At 41.8% G+C, this 19,659-nt stretch overlaps 2 protein-coding genes across 2 annotated transcripts in view; both read left to right on the top strand.

The window, feature by feature from the left end:
• Nucleotides 1-19,288, top strand: part of LOC309496275 (uncharacterized protein) — a 66,140-nt gene extending 46,852 nt beyond the window's left edge. The window contains exon 12 of the mRNA XM_082166267.1: nucleotides 18,120-19,288. The gene's annotated coding sequence lies outside the window, so the exon portion shown is untranslated. The remainder of the gene's footprint in view (nucleotides 1-18,119) is intronic.
• LOC309496471 (uncharacterized protein) overlaps nucleotides 1-19,659 on the top strand; it is a 197,505-nt gene that overhangs the window by 27,110 nt on the left and 150,736 nt on the right. The window contains exons 2-13 of the mRNA XM_082166460.1: nucleotides 5,086-5,400; nucleotides 5,794-6,093; nucleotides 9,351-9,662; nucleotides 9,783-10,097; nucleotides 10,201-10,515; nucleotides 10,596-10,958; nucleotides 10,996-11,313; nucleotides 11,470-11,772; nucleotides 12,431-12,502; nucleotides 12,596-13,150; nucleotides 13,302-13,397; nucleotides 13,594-13,653. Of these exons, the coding sequence (XP_082022586.1) occupies nucleotides 5,979-6,093; nucleotides 9,351-9,662; nucleotides 9,783-10,097; nucleotides 10,201-10,515; nucleotides 10,596-10,958; nucleotides 10,996-11,313; nucleotides 11,470-11,772; nucleotides 12,431-12,502; nucleotides 12,596-13,150; nucleotides 13,302-13,397; nucleotides 13,594-13,653 (2,824 nt within the window). The 5' untranslated portion in view covers nucleotides 5,086-5,400; nucleotides 5,794-5,978. The remainder of the gene's footprint in view (nucleotides 1-5,085; nucleotides 5,401-5,793; nucleotides 6,094-9,350; nucleotides 9,663-9,782; nucleotides 10,098-10,200; nucleotides 10,516-10,595; nucleotides 10,959-10,995; nucleotides 11,314-11,469; nucleotides 11,773-12,430; nucleotides 12,503-12,595; nucleotides 13,151-13,301; nucleotides 13,398-13,593; nucleotides 13,654-19,659) is intronic.

Here is a 19,659-nt window from a genome sequence, read left to right as displayed (position 1 = left end):
GATGCTATCCTAGCCCCTCTTCCCGGATTCTCTGTGAGTCCCTTGTGATTAAGCACTGTATGAGCCCCGGGCACCTGCCCTTGGGACGTTAGTGTTATGTCTCAAGCACGCACGGCGTTTTACATTGTGTTCCCCTAGCGTAAGATATTCTTACGCAAGTACGAGAGACCTCTCGTAAGAGAACGTACTCGGTTACTAACGTAACCTCGGTTCTCTCTAGAAGAGGGAACGAGTACTTGCGTATCTTGCCGTGCATGCGTCATGTTCTGATTCGCTTCTGCGATGAAAAAAACTGACCAAACCAGCCTCTCTGGGCCGTATTTATAGCCCTGGCCCCACCCGATTTCGGCGGGACATGACGTATTGGGCGCGAAGCGCCCTCATTGGTTATGACGTCATGAGGAGCCTCCATCGATAGGCTGCTGCAGTTGCCGCAGAGCAGCCAATGGGCGCGCGAGCTGTCTCGCCCATGTCTGCATGCTGCTGCAATGCGTTTTACATTATTACAAAATTAAGGATAATTTTTGGCTTCAATATCTCGAGGAAAAGAGGTTTTCCCCTAGCGTAAGATATTCTTACGCAAGTACTCGTTCCCTCTTCTAGAGAGAACCGAGGTTACGTTAGTAACCGAGTACGTTTTTGTGGGCCACCTGAAAGAAACCACTTTTGGTTAAATTAGGTAAATTTCACAATAGTTACAAGAATGTTTTTGATACATACATATATATGAAAGCTTTGACAAAATTAGCTTTAAGGAGAAGTAGTTTAAGGGTCTTTTCTGCCTTTCGTTAGTTTAATAGAGGCTTACTTGTGCACTGTGCTCTTGGTTAACATTTACATTTTTAATGGCTTTTTTGTTACTTGTTAATGTCATGCTAACATATCTAATAGACAGTGTTCAGAGTTAGTTATCAGTGTTTTTATCTCTTCTCTGCAGGTGTTGGGCTTTGATGCTGTAAATAAACTGGAGAGTTTCCTGTCTCCTGTAAGCCGTGCGTGTGTGTGTGTGTGTGTGTGTGTGTGTGTGTGTGTGTGTGTGTGTGTGTGTGTGTGTGTGTGTGTGTGTGTGTGTGTGTGTGTTTCTGCATCCCCTCAGTCTTGATGGGTGGGGAGGAGGAGCTCTCATCAGCACTGACTGTTAGATATATATGGAGAAAGTCATAAAAGCCTGGTCTGATTTGTCACTGAAGTTGTTTGATGATTTCCTCTGTTCTGTCTAATAAGGTAACAGTGAGTGTGATTGGAGGGTTTTGAACCTCTTTCTCTCTCATTAAGGGGGCTGAGAGAGGACGCCTGTACTTCTGTATCATCAGTGCGGAGAAGCTTGTACTGGATGTTGAATTAATCAAGCAGAGAGAGATGGAGAGATGCCTGACACTCATTTTACTGTCTTCAATTATAATACTCACAGCTGGTAAGTACACATGAAATGAAAGAGGTTTTTTTTTTTTTTTTTTTTTTTTTTTTAAATGATGGGTTAAAAGCTATATTATTTAAGATCTTAAGATTAAACTATACTGTTATGTGTTTTTTTAGATGCCCGTGTAATCGCATTGTCACTATATATTGAATATGCTCCTGTGTTTAACAGGCAGTTTATCTCTTTCTCTTTCTCTCTCTGTCTCTCCAATTTATAAAGAGTTATAAATAAATTTTACATGAGTGTCGTCTTTTTTATTCATTATAATATATCGTTATCAAAATAATATTAATATTTATTAATTGAAACCCTAAGAGGTCATTATTGTAGTTTTTTTTGTCTTGTTGTCTTTTGATTGCAATTACATTTTTCATATGATATCAACATTGTAAATTTTGTCTCAATCTTCTGTTATCTAAAAAAATAATACATTGATCACCTTTTCTCTGGATGAAAACGATTTAATCGCCATGTGTCAAACATTATTCTAGAACCATGCAGGCATCTCTGTCCCTCGAGTTGGGTGGCCGTAAAATTGATCACACATTTGGAGTTCTGATTTGATAAACACTGATTTGGAAATATTAGTGACAGACATGTTAGCTTGAGCAAGTCCCATGAACATTTTTATTTAAAAAAGAAAAAGAATCACTCATTCATAATCCAGCAGGATAAATGCTGTATTATGTTATGTCAAGAAGTTGTGATCATGAAAAACAAGACTAAAAAAAACTAAAAAAAAAACTAAAGGCCTTTTATAGGGTTACAATGTTAGTCTCTTAAACAATGCCAAGACCTCAGCTACAGAAGAACTATATAGAGGGGAAAATATATATTAAAAGAATACACCAGGTTTAATATAGTTTAAGCTCAATCAACATAATTTGTGGTACAATTTTTTACCTAAACATCACATTTCTACTTGTCCCCCCTTTAAAAAAAAGGGGGTTTCTGTAAACTTTAAAATACTCAGTCTCAATAATATAGAAACAAGATGTAAACAAATATGTGTTAACATAATTATAGGGTGGAAAAAATGATTACTAACCTTTTCTGTGCAAAGTTATTTCCAGTTTTAGACTTTGTTTCCATGACAACATAATGGTATAAACCCTGTAATTGTTTTTAATTATTAACAGCTGAAACAATAATGCATTTTAGGATAATTGATTTAAGTGCTTTTATAAAATTAAAATTTGGGTTTAAAGACGTGTGAAGCTTATATTTTTATAAAAGGGAGTCAGCATAATAATTTTTTTGTTAATCAACATACCTATGATGTTGATTGAGCTAAACTTGTATTGAACTCTAAATATTCATTTTAAATACTCAGAGGTATGTGTCCCATTTTCCCAGTTGTCCCACTTTTATAATGTTATAAACTGAACTCTCATCCCTTCATCTTTCATCTCTCATTGTTACTGCTTAATATTTAGACTGTGTGAATGTGAGGCTGGTTGGTGGTCACAGTCGCTGTGCTGGTAGAGTGGAGGTTCTTCATAGAGGTCAGTGGAGAACAGTGTGTGATAATATTTGGGATTTGGCTGATGCTGCAGTGGTGTGTAGAGAGCTGGACTGTGGAGAACCTGTAGATGCTCTGGGTGATGCTCATTTTGGACCAGGATCAGGACCAATCTGGTTGAGTTTTGTCATGTGTACTGGATCAGAGTCTACACTGAAGAACTGTGGGTCAACAGGATGGGGTAAAAGCACCTGTAATCATACTAATGATGCTGGAGTCATTTGCTCAGGTAAATATTTTACATATTAAAATTAATATGCGCTTCCAGATTGGCTTCTAATTTAGTTAGTTAGTTAGTTTTTTTAAGTTTTAAAATGTTGACTTCAATAATAAATACATTTTATATTTATATTTGTTGTGGTTTTCTTTTCTGTTTTTACTTTATTCATTACAAGACAAAAAATAAAATGGCTTTGATGTACAAATCATTATCTCGAAGCCCCATAAATAAGCCATGCTTTTGTTGATCTGTGTTGTTCTTTCAGAAGTCCGGCTGGTTGGAGGTTCTCGCTGCTCTGGGAGGTTAGAGATACTTGATGATCAGTCGTGGGTTTCAGTGTGTGACGCTGCCTTTGACCAGCAGGATGCAGAGGTTGTGTGTAGAGAGCTGGACTGTGGGGCTCCTGTACAGGTGCTGGGAGAAGATGCTTTTGGCAAAGGAGACGCTCAGATGTGGACACAAGAGATTCAGTGCAGAGGAAATGAGTCTAAGATTCACCTCTGTCCAACATCACCGTTAGATGAAAACAACTGTTCACATGAGCACAACATTGGTTTGCTGTGTACTGGTAACAGTTCAACTTACAACAAAGCACATTTCATTCCATTTTATTATAACTATTTAAATTTACAATAGCCTTTCCTCTTACATTCATAGACAAAAGAAATGTGAGACTGGTAAATGGTAACAGTCGCTGTGCTGGTAGAGTGGAGGTTCTTCATAGAGGTCGGTGGGGAACAGTGTGTGGTGATGGTTGGGATTTGGCTGATGCTGCAGTGGTGTGTAGAGAGCTGGACTGTGGAGAACCTGTAGATGCTCTGTATGATGTTCATTTTGGACTGGGATCAAAACCGTTTGGGATGAAAAATGCAATGTGTACTGGATCAGAGTCTACACTTAAGAAATGTGGATTTATACAACCAACTGATCTTGTTGTGTGTCTTGATAAGAGCGCTCAAGTCATTTGTTCAGGTAAGCTAAAGCTAAAAATCCTGTCTTGATGTTCAAAACAATTGCACAAAAAGCAGTCATAATTTCATTTTTTGTGACCATTTTCCAGCTTCTTTTTGTCAGCACAAACTGTTAAGGTCAGACTGTAATAATCAGAGACCTTGTTAAAAATAAAATTTAGAAGCTTATTTCTAACTCTACATTCTAATGTAATTCCCTGATAGGATTCATTCATAGACATTGTTGACATGCAAATGTTGAAATGTGGGCGGTCATGTAATGCATTTAGATTTTTACAGTAAAAATAACTATACATTGTTTTGTATATGAGCTTTTTTTGTAGGTTACTTTCAAGTCCTTTTGGACTGGGAAAAAGTTTTGCTGACATGTATAATATGTTTTCATAATAAATATCTTTTATTTCAGAAGATAAAGGAAAATATGATTTCTCGTTGATTGATATATTGATTATTTGACTGACTCATTATTGAAGTTCTCTAACTTTAAATTTAGTTTTTTCCTGTGTTGTTCTTTCAGAAGTCAGGCTGGTTGGAGGTTCTCGCTGCTCTGGGAGGTTAGAGATACTTGATGATCAGTTGTGGGTTTCAGTGTGTGACGCTGCCTTTGACCAGCAGGATGCAGAGGTTGTGTGTAGAGAGCTGGACTGTGGGGCTCCTGTACAGGTGCTGGGAGAAGATGCTTTTGGCAAAGGAGACGCTCAGATGTGGACACAAGAGATTCAATGCAGAGGAAATGAGTCTCAGATTCACCTCTGTCCAACATCACCATCTCATGAAAACAACTGTTCATATGAAAATTATGTTGGACTAGTGTGTGCAGGTTTGAGCCTTTTTAAAAAAAACTGAAATCTACACAAAATTTTATCATAGATTTTTCTCTTATTGTGATACTTTTTTACTCATTCTTTCCTTTTGTCCATATGTCTTTACTCCCTCTTTATTTATTTTATAGACAATTTGAGAGTAAGGCTGGTTGGTGGTCACAATCGCTGTGCTGGTAGAGTGGAGATTCTTCATAGAGGTCAGTGGGGAACAGTGTGTGGTGCTGGTTGGGATTTGCCTGATGCTGCAGTGGTGTGTAGAGAGCTGGACTGTGGAGAACCTGTAGATGCTCTTGGTGATGCTCATTTTGGACCAGGATCAGGACCAATCTGGACAAATCGCACGTTATGTTCGGGATCAGAATCTACACTGAAGAACTGTGGAACAATAAATTGGGGGTTTTATGACTGTGATCATACTAAAGATGCAGGAGTAATCTGCTCAGGTAAACTGCTCCAAACCCTGCACTGTTTTCACATCACTGATAATTCAACTGCCTTAAAGGGAAAGTTCAACCAAAAATGAAAAATCAGTCATCATTTACTTTGTCTTTCAAACCTCTATGACTTTGTTCTGTAGAGCACACAATGTTTTTATTTATTTAATTTTTTACTTTCATTAAATTGAAAAGACTACCAGGATAGTCTGTAAAATTCCCCTTTTATGTTCCATAAAAATGAAAGTCATATGATATGGATTGACATGAGAGATAGAGTAATTTGACTGTTTTACTCCTTTCACATTAATAAGTGGAGCTTTATGGTAGAACAATAATGACAAGAATTACACACCTTTAGACAAACAAAATTGAAACGTTTCTTATCTCTTGCTACTTCAGGTGTCAGGCTTATTGGAAACTCCAGTTGCTCTGGGAGGTTGGAGATACTTGATGATCAGTCGTGGGTTTCAGTGTGTGACGCTGCCTTTGACCAGCAGGATGCAGAGGTTGTGTGTAGAGAGCTGGACTGTGGGGCTCCTGTACAGGTGCTGGGAGAAGATGCTTTTGGCAAAGGAGACGCTCAGATGTGGACACAAGAGATTCAGTGCAGAGGAAATGAGTCTCAGATTCACCTCTGTCCAACATCCTTATACAAAAACAGCTGTTCACATGATAATTACCAGGGGCTGATCTGTGCTGGTGAGTTAAAAGAATATAGTAATATCATACCTTTTACTAATAGGGTGCATCTCAGTCAGCTTCATATTTCACAGTCTGAACACTGACCAAGGAGCCAGCCATTTTAAGGTCTGTCTCAATCACAAAATCCTTCAAGTTCACTGGAATGTTCGCTCCCTAAAAATCCCACAATGCACTCCAAAAACTAGATGCTCACTACGTTCCCCTTGATGAAAATTCTGTTAAGTGCAAAACAAATCGCACAAACCAATATGTCAGTATAAACATCAGTAGATAGGTAGTGAACAGTGTAGTAAATATTTATAATTAAAATTTGGCTAAAATGTTTGAGATATATACAGTGGGGAGAACAAGTATTTGATACACTGCTGATTTTGCAGGTTTAAGAAGTCATGTAGAAGTCAAATTTTTGTGACGGAATCTAAAACAAAAATCCAGAAAATCACATTGTATGATTTTTAAGTAATTAATTAGCATTTTATTGCATGACATAAGGATTTGATACATCAGAAAAGCAGAACTTAATATTTGGTACAGAAACCTTTGTTTGCAATTTCAGAGATCAAACGTTTCCTGTAGTTCTTGACTAGGTTTGCACACACTGCAGTGGGGATTTTGGCCCACTCCCCCATACAGACCTTCTCCAGATCCTTCAGGTTTCGGGGCTGTCGCTAGACAATACGGACTTTCAGCTCCCTCCAAAGATTTTCTATTGGGTTCAGGTCTGGAGACTGGCTTGGCCACTCCAGGACCTTGAGATGCTTCTTACGGAGCCACTCCTTAGTTGCCCTGGCTGTGTGTTTCGGATCGTTGTCATGCTGGAAGACCCAGCCACGACCCATCTTCAATGCTCTTACTGAGGGAAGGAGGTTGTTGGCCAAGATCTCGCGATACATGGCCCCATCCATCCTCCCCTCAATACGGTGCAGTCGTCCTGTCCCCTTTGCAGAAAAGCATCCCCAAAGAATGATGTTTCCACCTCCATGCTTCATGGTTGGGATGGTGTTCTTGGGGTTGTACTCATCCTTCTTCCTCCAAACACGGCGAGTGGAGTTTAGACAAAAAAGCTCTATTTTTGTCTCATCAGACCACATGACCTTCTCCCATTCCTCCTCTGGATCATCCAGATGGTCATTGGCAAACTTCAGACAGGCCTGGACATGCGCTGGCTTGAGCAGGTGAACTTCCATGCGCTGCAGGATTTTAATCCATGACGGCATAGTGTGTTACTAATGGTTTTCTTTGAGACTGTGGTCCCAGCTCTCTTCAGGTCATTGACCAGGTCCTGCCGTGTAGTTCTGGGCTGATCCCTCACCTTCCTCATGATCATTGATGCCCCACGTGAGATCTTGCATGGTGCCCCAGACCGAGGGAGACTGACCATCATCTTGAACTTCTTCCATTTTCTAATAATTGCACCAACAATTGTTGCCTTCTCACCAAGCTATTGATGTTACGTATGACACTGAAGCTTCGATGCGCGTATCACACAAGCGACACAATTTCTAGTGAAGCCCCGTATCGGGGCGTGTATCGGTTTACTAGAGTCACGTGATCGATGACAAACGAAGCCTCACTTTCTGTCAAATCACGTGCGCGTTTCGCTTTGGGTGTCAGAAGGCTCGAACTCCAGATCGTATTTAACGAGTCATTGTTGCCTCAGTCTGGTTGATGTGTTTGTGAGGAGAGTGTTGTACTTTGAAAGTTAATCAATATATTACATTTAAATAACCAACATTTATTTTTCACTACTTAGGCTATTATTTTTTGTTGTTTTTGTGTCTTTTTGTTATTATAAAATCTTTGCATTTTTTGGTGATTTTAGGTCATTTGGTGTTGGTATTTGGGTTTAGGGTGGGTTTAGGGGAGAGGGGATAGGGTGTTGGTGTTTGGTGAAGGGTTTGTATTTAGAGCAATGGCAACAGCCAAAAATAATAAATATAATTAAAAACTTTATCACCTTTCTGTCATTCCTACAGCTAAGCACTATCAGTAACAAGTGTCATAAGCGCATTTAATAACAGATGATCCTATCAGACAATGTCCTTATTCATTTTGTGTGTGTGTGTGTGGAGAGAGAGAGAGAGAGAGAGAGAGAGAGAGAGAGAGAGAGAGAGAGAGAGAGAGAGAGAGAGAGAGAGAGAGAGAGAGAGAGAGAGACAGAGAGAGAGAGAGAGAGAGACAGAGAGAGAGAGAGAGAGAGACAGAGAGAGAGATAGAGACAGAGACAGAGAGTAGGCTTACATTAAATCTTGTTGAATCATATAAGCTTATATTATATTTTATTGTCACACTTTAATGGGAAAATGAATTTATTTAATGAACAAATCAAACACAAACATGTAAGGCTTTTATTTGTACACATAACATTGAAACTATGGAGTGTGTTGTGGTTGCTTCATCTGCCAGAGCTTCTAACACAGGCTTCTGGCTGCTTTATTTTAAATAACCACCAGATGGCGCTGTTCTCGACCAGTTCTCGACACTCTCGAAGCTTTGAATCTTTTCCCGGAACAGTCAGGAGAAAGCCTCAGTGATTCATGAGGCTTCATTTCCCCATCCCTACACCAAGCTGCTTGCCTATTGTCCTGTAGCCCATCCCTGCCTTGTGCAGGTCTACAATTTTATCCCTGATGTCCTTACAACGCTCTCTGGTCTTGGCCATTGTGGAGAGGTTGAAGTCTGTTTGATTGAGTGTGTGGACAGGTGTCTTTTATACAGGTAACGAGTTCAAACAGGTGCAGTTAATAAAAGAGCAGGAATTCGTACTGGTTGGTAGGTGATCAAATACTTATGTCACGCAATAAAATGCAAATTAATTATTTAAAAATCATACAATGTAATTTTCTGGATTTTTGTTTTAGATTCCATCACTCACAGTTGAAGAGTACCTATGATCAAAATTACAGACCTCTACATGCTTTGTAAGTAGGAAAACCTGCAAAATCGGCAGTGTATCAAATACTTGTTCTCCCCACTGTATATAACAACAATCAAAGTATATTTCATAACATACTTTAAACAGCATAACAAATTTCAGAAAGATGTTATGTGTGTTGTTAATAAATACCAGTGGTGACGTTTAATGACACAAGCACCTAGTCATATCACCGGAATTGAAAAATCAGTGCCCAAATGTGTAGTGAGCCAGTGTGCTTTATACCAGTGCTGAATTTGTGTACAAAATACTGATACACGAACTAGTGTGCTTACGGAGATGCACCCACAGTCTCTATCTGTATTTTTCTGTCACTTAGATATAAAGAATGTGAGGCTGGTTGGTGGTCACAGTCGCTGTGCTGGTAGAGTGGAGGTTCTTCATAGAGGTCAGTGGGGAACAGTGTGTCACTATGACTGGGATTTGCCTGATGCTGCAGTGGTGTGTAGAGAGCTGGACTGTGGAGAACCTGTAGATGCTCTGGGTGATGCTCATTTTGGACCAGGATCAGGACCAGTCTGGATGGATTTATTATGCACTGGATCAGAGTCAACACTGAAGAACTGTGGGTCAGCAGGATGGAGCGAACATGCCTGTACTCACAATTATGATGCCGGTGTCATCTGTTCGGGTGAATAATTTAACTGATTGCCCATTAATTTGTTGTGATATAAAGAATATTTTGTTTGGAAAACTGTTTGTATGTTTATTGTATTTAACTATCAAGCATTTGTTTTTGTCATATTAACAGGTCATCAAGCTTCCAGACTCATTAATGGATCTCACCTGTGCTCTGGGAGGTTAGAGATACTTGATGATCAGTCGTGGGTTTCAGTGTGTGACGCTGCCTTTGACCAGCAGGATGCAGAGGTTGTGTGTAGAGAGCTGGACTGTGGGGCTCCTGTACAGGTGCTGGGAGAAGATGCTTTTGGCAAAGGAGACGCTCAGATGTGGACACAAGAGATTCAGTGCAAAGGAAATGAGTCTCAGATTTCATTTTGCTCAATTTCATTATCACACAAACAAAGCTGTACCAGTGACTATAATGTGGGCCTGATCTGCTCTGGTAAATTATAAATATTCAGTGTCTCTTTGTTTATATTTAAAACAGTATATGTTCTCTGTCAGCTGCATTATACTTTATTTTAACCTCTATGTTCTTTATTCAGGTTACACAGATGCTAAACTCATGAACGGTTCAGACTCCTGCTCTGGAAGAGTGGAGCTTCGGTTCCTTAATGAGTGGGGCTCAGTGTGTGATGCATGCTGGGATATGAGAGCTGCCAGTGTCCTCTGTAGACAGATGAATTGTGGGATTGCTGTGTCTGTTGTGGGATCAGACTGGTTTGGAGAGGGAAGTGGTGAAATCTGGGCTGACGTGTTTGATTGTGACGGGAATGAAACAAAACTCTCAGAATGTTCCGTCTCTTCATGGAGTCGAGCTGAATGTTCTCATAGACGAGATGTTGGAGTCGTCTGCTCTGGTAAAATTATATTTGACACTGAGAGTCACCATGTTATAACACAATTCTTATTTTAGTAAAACATGAGATCTTCTCCTCAGGTTCCTCTGTGGCTGTTCATGACGGTCTGGTGCGGTTGTCTGGAGAGAGACAGTGTGAGGGGGAGCTGGAAGTTTCCATCCATCAGGTCTGGAGGAGAGTTCTGCTGGTCTCCTGGAGTCTCACTGAATCCTCTGTGGTCTGCAGACAGCTGGGCTGTGGCTCTGTGCTGAACTTCTCCGGCTCCTCTTCATCCAGTCCTGAACACAGTCATGAGTGTGTGACGGGCTTCCAGTGCTCTGGGAGTGAAGCTCATCTGGGGAACTGCAGCTCTCCACAAACTCTCAACTGCAGCTCCACACAACAGCTGTCAATCACCTGCCTTGGTGAGAACAACATCATCTGGGCAGATTCTTCAGTTGTTAGTGATCAATAATGTGTTTTTCTCTCTCTGAATATCAGGTCGCGGGTCCATCAGGCTGGTGGGTTCTGGGGGAGACTGTGCAGGGAGGCTGGAGGTTTTTCACAGCGGCTCATGGGGGACAGTGTGTGATGACTCCTGGGATATTAAAGATGCCCATGTGGTGTGCAGACAGCTGCAGTGTGGAGTGGCCCTCAGTGACCAGCAGGTACCAGCCTGGTTTGGTCCTGGTTCTGGACCCATATGGCTGGATGAGGTGGAGTGTGAGGGGAATGAGACGTCTCTATGGAACTGCTCTTCTCCAGGCTGGGGGAAACATGACTGTCAACACAAGGAGGATGTAGGAGTCGTGTGCTCAGGTAAACACAACTAAAAAACAAAACTTTTTTCTTTAACATTTAAAATCTAAAATATTATTTGGTATATTTCAGTCATCCATATATATGTAAAATTCAGTTGTTGAAATAAATGGAGTTCGATGAAAGCTATTAGGTTGTGTTCATGTTTCCATCTAGAGTTTAAAGAGATCAGGTTAACTGAGGGCTGTGAAGGGAATGTGGAGGTTTTCTACAATGGGTCCTGGGGTAATGTGTGCTGGAACCAGATGGAACTAGACACAGTGAGTCTGATCTGTCAAGAGCTGAACTGTGGAAGATCTGGTGCTTTTTCCAATTCTATAACAAGGGTGGAATCAGCTCGTAACTGGCTGGATAAAGTAAAATGTCGACCACAAGATACAAATCTGTGGCAGTGTCCATCTTCACCTTTGGGAAAGAATGACTGTGGTGAAAATGAAGTGGCCAAAATCACCTGCTCAGGTAAGGTATAATATAATATATTATCCACCTTTTTTCCTGAGCAACCAATGAGTGCTGCCATGACATATTTGAACGTCCGTTGTCCTTTTTCTGGTCTCCATAGTAACCCATGTTAATACTAGATAAAAACAGCAACTGAATTAATTAAACAAACTTTTTGAACACTACTGAGAATACAAATAAGCTCAGGGTCAAGCCAATAAAATGAAGGAATTCTGTTTTGAGCACTACCCCACAAACATGTATGAATTGCATTCTGTGCCAAATACTGATGAGAGAAAAGGAGCATGACTTGCAGCACCATAAGTTAAAATACTCCCCAAATAAGGTATATGACTGCTGCTTATTATTTTGGGGACAAAAATCCCACTGAACTTCACTGCGATCTGCAGCTGTATTGGGAAATTTACGCCCACCTGTTATCAGTGTAGTTTAACTCAGGCCGCTTCATGTCATCTACTCACATTGAACTCTTGACAGCTGCGGCACTGCCAAAAGACAGTCATTGCGACACTGTAAATTGTCAGCATTATGGAGACATGCTCTCTTTTTTTGGTAACACTTTACAAAAAGGTTTCATTAGTTAACATTAGCATGTTTATTAATAAACATTAACAAAAATGAATAATGTTTATAATGCTCTAACTTGTGAATCCAGAACATAAAAGTCTTGAATCCCCTCGAAGCTATTTGACATGGTCTACATCTCCCTACCAGAGACAGTGTTCAGGTAAGTTAATTTGATGGCAAAGAACATCATAACAGCCATGTGACCAGAATACTCTTCTGGATATTAATGTGTTGTCTTCTATGTGCAATTTAGAACGCCTTCCTCTCAGACTGAGTGGCGGTTTGGGCCGGTGCTCTGGGAGGCTGGAGGTGTATCATAACGCTGTGTGGGGTTCAGTATGTGCTGATCTGTGGGACATCAGCGATGCTCAGGTGGTCTGCAGGCAGCTGGGTTGTGGAGCAGCACTGAGGGCTGATGGGAATTCAGTCTTTGGTGCTGGTGAAGGTGTTGTGTGGCTGAACAGAGTCGAGTGCAGAGGGAATGAGATTCACCTGTGGGACTGTCCTCTCTCCCTGAAGAACCACACTGACTGCTCCCACAAAGAGCACGCTGGACTCACCTGTGCAGGTTACTGCAAAACACTGACCAATATTTGTCTTCTTTTTTTTTTTTTTTATATAATTTTAGTGCTAATAATACTGTTTGTGACACTTTGTCAGATTTGTCAGTGTCCACTACTCCTGCCACAACAACATCAGCTTCTCCTCCAGTTTCTCAGACAGTGCGCTCAACATCAGTCACTCCTCCACAAACTCCTCCAGTGTCTCTCTCTGTGCTTGTGGTTGTACTGGGAGTTTTGCTCTTACTGCTCTTAGTGCCACTGCTTATACTGATTCAGCAGAACAGAGTGATGAGGAGAGGTAGGAGAGATCCAGAGACTGTCATATTGTGTCTTATTCAGTGTGTGATCAGTCATGTGTTGTGAACTGACAGCAGGTTTGTCTGTCTACACTCACAGCTCTCTCTAAGAGGAGACACAGGACGACGACTGAGGCCGTTTATGAGGAGATTCATCACAGACCCACTAATAGACAGAGTTTCTTCACTCAGAGGGGTGAGTAAATGTCATAGAGTCTGATTTGTGGAGATCATAATCACTTTATTCATAGCGGAGAGTAGAATAAATCACATAGATCCAGTTGTGTTATCTGAAATGATACAGGGTTAGTGTTGTGATTCAAAGGAATTGGGGATTTTGGTTGATTTACACCTGTGAACATGTGTCTGATGAATCTACTTCTCCATAACAGGAAGTGTCCTTTCAGAAGAAGAGCATTCTGGGTATGAAGATGCTGATGAGCTTATTTCAGGTTAGAGGACTCAACTATAAATATCTGCTACATACAGAAATGAATGGATGTTGAATTAATTAAAAACATTCTCTTAGCTGGTTATCTTAACTGAGTTTAAATTATATAAACCATCCAGCACGTAATAATTCATATAAGGATTTATTGAATCTCTCTTTTTTTTCATCGATGCTTTTAAAAGCAAATTTCGCAGTAGGAGCCGCACCTGACTACTATAATGACATCACCACCACTGAAGGGTCAAATAAAGGTCAGTGACTTGAACTCATTTCACTAAATTAAATGAACTATTGGACCTCTGAATAGTTAAAGCAGTTTTTGTTTATTTCCTCCTTGCTGTTAACTCATTTAGAAGAGCAGCAAATCACACCTGAGAATTATGATGATATAATCACTGTTGGACTGAGATCTCGTGATACAGGTTTATTTCTAATTATCATTTCTACAGGTTTTAACAATATAGATTTATATGCATTTTAATTATACATATGCACTGTTTCAAAATCCAAAATCTTGCACATTTAATGCATGCATTTAATTTTTCATTATTTTGTTTATTTGTCTCTTTTGACTTGCCAGAAAACTATGATGATGTCATCATTGTACGACAATTCTCCAATGATAAAGCAGGTGTGGGATTCAAATCACTCTCTCAAATTTAAAAAAAAAGTCTTTGTTTGTTTGTCTGTCTTCAAATTATAGTGGCATATAAACTCATGTAATTAATAATAGAAACATTTATATTAGAAGGTGTTCAGGAGGAATATGATGATGTGAAGAATATCAGGGAATGTATGAGTGGCATGTTTGGTACGTTACTGACATCTTTTTACCTTAAATTTACGGGGGTTTTTATCGTTTTATAATATCAATTTCTGTGATCATATAGCTCATTTAACTTGACTGCCAATATTGATTTTCATTTATAATACTTTTTAAAGCATATATTGATCAATTAATTTGCTCTTGTTTTCTAATAACAGACTATGATTATGTGGAGGAGGAGCCAGGAAAACTTTATAACTGGGAGGGACTTTATAACTGAAACCACACCCACTGCCTCAAATCCTTTCAAAGATTTAAGTTCTCTTACGAGAGGTCTCTCGAGAGGTAAGATATCTTACGCTAGGGGAAAATCCTTTTTCCGCGAGATATTGAAGCCAAAAATTATCCTTAATTTTGTAATAATGCAAAACGCGTTGCGGCAGCATGCAGACATAGGCGAGGCAGCTCGCGCGCCTATTGGCTGCTCTGCGGCAACTGCAGCAGCCTATCGAGCGAGGCCTGGCGTGACGCCAGACCCAATGAGGGTGCTTCGCGCCCGCTGCGTCACGTCCCGCCGAAACGGGCGTGGTCTAGGCCTATAAATACCGCTCGCAGGCAGCTATTATCTGATTTTTCATCCTTCAAGCGAAGCACACGCATCGCTGGAGCTGGAGAAGAAGCCTCTATAGGGCGCTTTGAGACCACGGTAAAACAGAAGTAGCATGGAAGTGCATGGATGCGGCGCTCGCACCCCTCAGATTGAGGGGCGTGCAAGTACTGAACTATTTGGACGATTGGCTGATTCTAGCGCAATCTCGCTCAGTGCTCATAGAGAACACGACAATTTTACTCGATCACCTCGAGAATTTGGGTCTCAGAGTCAATTGGGCGAAGAGCTCTCTGTCCCCCAGTCAGACGATATCTTTCCTGGGCACAGAGTTGGACTCGCTGTCCATGATAGCGCGACTATCACCACAGCGCGCGGTAGACATTCAGCGCAAAGTGAGCTCGTTCCGCTGCGGCGCGTCTGTCCCGCTCAAGAAATTTCAGAAGATGCTGGGTCTCATGGCCTCAGCATCATCAGTGCTCCAGCTGGGCCTGCTCCGCATGCGCCCGCTGCAGTTTTGGCTGAAAGCGCGAGTCCCACGCCACGCGTGGGCATCCGGTCTGCTTCCCCTCAAGGTCAATCAGAAGTGCGTCACAGCTCTGAAACCTTGGAGAGCGGACGACTGGTACCAATCAGGTGTAAGCCAGGGGACTTCCTCGAGGGTGAGAGTGGTGTCCACGGACGCATCCACCTCGGGATAGGGAGCGCTGCTCGAGGGCAGACCGTTCTTCGGCCAGTGGTCAGAACGGGAGAAGCTCCTGCACATAAACTGCCTCGAAATGCTGGCAGTAGACAACGCGCTGACGCGTTTTTGTCCCCAAATAAAAGGACGCCACGTCCTGGTCCGCTCGGACAACATGTCTGTGGTGTCCTACATAAATCGCCAGGGCGGCCTCAGGTCCAGGAGCCTGTACAGGCTATCAGAACGCCTCCTGGTATGGGCTCAGCGCAACCTGCGCTCGCTCAGAGCAGCGCACGTGCCAGGGCTCCTAAAATATAGGACCAGACAGACTGTCCAGGAACAATGTTCCGGCAGGCGAATGGTCTCTACACCCACAGACAGTCCAACTGCTGTGGAAGAAATTTGGCAGGGCGGAAGTAGACCTGTTCGCGTCTCAAGAAAACGCTCACTGTCCGGAATTTTTCTCCAAGAGCAGGGACGCGCTGGCTCATGTATGGCCCCGCCGCCCGCTCGATGCTTTCCCCCCCCCGTCTCTCTCCTGCCTCAGGTGATAGAGCGGATCAGGGAAGAAGGATGCTCAGTACTGCTTGTAGCACCGTTCTGGGAAAACCAACCTTGGTTCCCAGTTGTGATGCAGTTAGCGAGCACTGCCCCGTGGCCAGTGCCAGTGAGGAGAGACCTCCTCTCTCAGGCCCACGGCTCGATCTGGCATCCTCACCCGGAATTGTGGTCCCTTCATGTCTGGGCCATCAACGGGTACATGTTGAACTCCCTAAGGGAGTATTAAACACGATCACGCAGGCTAGAGCTCCGTCTACGAGACGGCTCTACTCCTCGAAATGGTCAGTGTTTTCGGGCTGGTGCACAGCCCGTGGTGTGTCACCCACAGACTGTGGAGTGACGGAGGTGCTTTCCTTCCTACAAGAGCTGTTGGATAAGGGCAGGACCCCTTCCACGCTCAAAGTTTATGTGGCGGCTATAGCAGCATTCTCAAGGACAATGCTTGGTCAGTCAATAGGAAGGAACGATTTAGTCATCCGCTTCCTTAGAGGGGCTAAGAGACTGAATCCTCCCAGACCTCCCTCAGTCCCCGTATGGGACCTTTCTACGGTACTGGAAGCCATGAAAGGTGGACCATTCGAGCCTTTACAGACGATTGATCTGAAACATCTGTCTTTCAAGACTGTGTTTCTGCTGGCTCTCGCTTCAGTGAAGCGCATAGGGGACTTACACGCGCTCTCTGTGAGCGCGACGTGCATGGAGTTTGGGCCTAATGACTCGAAAGTTATACTCAAACCTAAGCACGGTTATGTTCCGAAATCCCTCAACACACCGTTTAGGGCGCAGGTTATCTCCCTGTCAGCCCTACCGGTCCCTGATGAGGAAAGAGACGCGGGCCTCCTTTGCCCAGTCAGGGCATTACGAGCTTATGTGTCTCGCTCGTCTGTTTTCAGACAGACGGAGCAGCTCTTTTCTAAGGGACTAGCCACGTCGAAACAGAGCCTATCCCGATGGATAGTTGATGCTATAGCGCTGGCATACGCCTCCAAGGGCATGCAGTGCCCGTTGGGTGTCAGAGCGCACTCCACGAGAGGCATGGCCTCTTCGTAGGCCTGGTCGAGTGGGATTACCTTGCAAGATATTTGTACGGCGGCGGGCTGGGTCTCCCCGTCTACATTTATAAGGTTTTACAACCTAGAGGTTCCCGCCCTGCAGGCCAGGCTGCTGTCGGTCTAGTTAACCAGTATTATCTGTCCTGATGCTGTCAGCTCAGAATGCTGCGTCTACTGAGCACAGCTCGATGATCGACAGTGAAAAGCAGTAGCACAAGATGTGCCTGGGCAAACTGTGTAAGACCCACATTTCCCCATCAGTTCAGGCCGTACCCCGCCCTGTCTGTATGATGAAATTCGCGTCTAAGCGACGCTGCCATATGTGGAAGAGTGCGGCTTCGCCCCTCCCTCTTCCCGGACTCCCTGTGAGTTCCCTGGGTGATTGTGCACTATATGAACCCCGGGCTTTCACCCTTGGGTCTTTGGTGTCAGATCTCAGCATGCACGGCGTTTTGCATTGGGTCCCCTAGCGTAAGATATCTTACGCAGTACGAGAGACCTCTCGTAAGAGAACGTACTCGGTTAATAACGTAACCTCGGTTCTCTCTAGAAGAGGGAACGAGTACTGCGTATCTTGCCGTGCATGCGTACACTCTGGTTGCTTTGATGATGAAAAACCAGATAATAGCTGCCTGCGAGCGGTATTTATAGGCCTAGACCACGCCCATTTTTTAAGGATTAAGGATTATTAAGGATAATTTTTGGCTTCAATATCTCGCGGAAAAAGGATTTTCCCCTAGCGTAAGATATCTTACGCAGTACTCGTTCCCTCTTCTAGAGAGAACCGAGGTTACGTTAGTAACCGAGTACGTTTTCTGTAGAGTTTAAGTGTCTTTGATGCTATACAAGTGCTGTTCGCCAATCTTTTATGTAACATTTTGTATTGAAATCTACTAAATCAATTGCGTTTAATCAGTTTTTGTCTGAAAAAAATGCTTTGCTTTCATGGCTTTTTCAAAAAGTTTAAATTTCTCTTTCCAGAGGTTTTTACAAATCTCATTGTTTTTGTGATACCACTGCACTAAAACATTTTTATTAATTTGTTTATAATTGTTATAATATCATATGCTTTAACTTCCACTGCTCCAGTCTTTATTATTTCACAGCCTCTTAAAAATATAAATAAATATAAAAAAATAATAAATATAATTTTTCTTTTGAATGTAGACCCACTGATGGTGGAAATATATATTTAGCTAAAGAACGTTGGAATGTACTTTGGGAAATCAGTTTACAAACAGCAGCTGTGATCAAGGATCTTTCCCTCAAAAGAATGTAATGACTCTTTGAACTGAGCAGAAGAGCATGTTGTTCACTTTATGTCCTGCAGAGGGTTTTTGAGAAACAGTACACGGGGTGCCTACAGCATGCATTTTATGTACTTGTTTCATATTTCTGTCCAATTTTACTGTTGTTTTGATTTTGATTTTATTTTTCTGTTTAGGAATTAAATTCAGACTGACTATGTGCATGGATATTATGTCATTATTATTATTATTATTATTATTATTATCATTATTGTGAATTTTGTTTCAACAAACTGTTTTCTGTACACAAAATGCAAAAGTTCAATACTATTCTATGAAATGTTAAATACTTGTATTCAGGAATAGACCTTTGATATGCATTTCTGTCTTCTCAGTGTTTGTGGTCAGCAGTTAGTTATCAGTGCTTATATCTCTTCTCTGCAGGTGTCAGACTCTGGCGCTGTATGTACACTGAAGTGTTTCCCACATTCACTCTCATGACAGCTGGGTGACTTTATCATGTGTGTATCTTCAATAAATTGTCTGAAAGGTGGAGGAGTACCGTTCATCAACAGAAGCATTCTCTTGATATATATGGAGGTATATTGGCTGATTTGTTGTTGTAACTGTTCTCTAAGGTTAACTCTGAATATGATTGGTGGTTGTCAGAAGCCCCTCCCCTCTATCTTTCTCCCCTGAGCAGACAAGACAAGTCTCTTTTTCTTCAGAATTGCTAAGAGAGCTGATGAAAAGTTAGTAACACTTTACAATACGGGTGCCGGTGCACTAATCTGCATTAAGTCATGCTTAATTAATGCACAGATAATCATTTGTTAATGTATGACTCATGAAGAACTAAACCATTAATTAATGATTACTGCATCAGAAACTAATAAAGATTCTAAATGATTAATAGATTAAGTAATATATGAATTGTTATTGATTAAATGTGTCATAATGTATTAATTCCTTAATAACATTTTATTAACGAATAGTGTAAATTAATGCGTTAATTACCATAATGGGTTGAAGTCAATAGGCTTGTTTGAGATGCGCCTTGCCTCGCCTGGAATGTATGCGAGAGTAGGCGGC

Source organism: Leuciscus leuciscus (assembly GCF_965113295.1).
Source record: "Leuciscus leuciscus genome assembly, chromosome: 4".
NCBI lineage: Eukaryota > Metazoa > Chordata > Actinopteri > Cypriniformes > Leuciscidae > Leuciscus > Leuciscus leuciscus.
The sequence above is the reverse complement of the archived record's forward strand: the minus strand, read 5'-3'. Positions and strand labels throughout refer to the sequence as shown.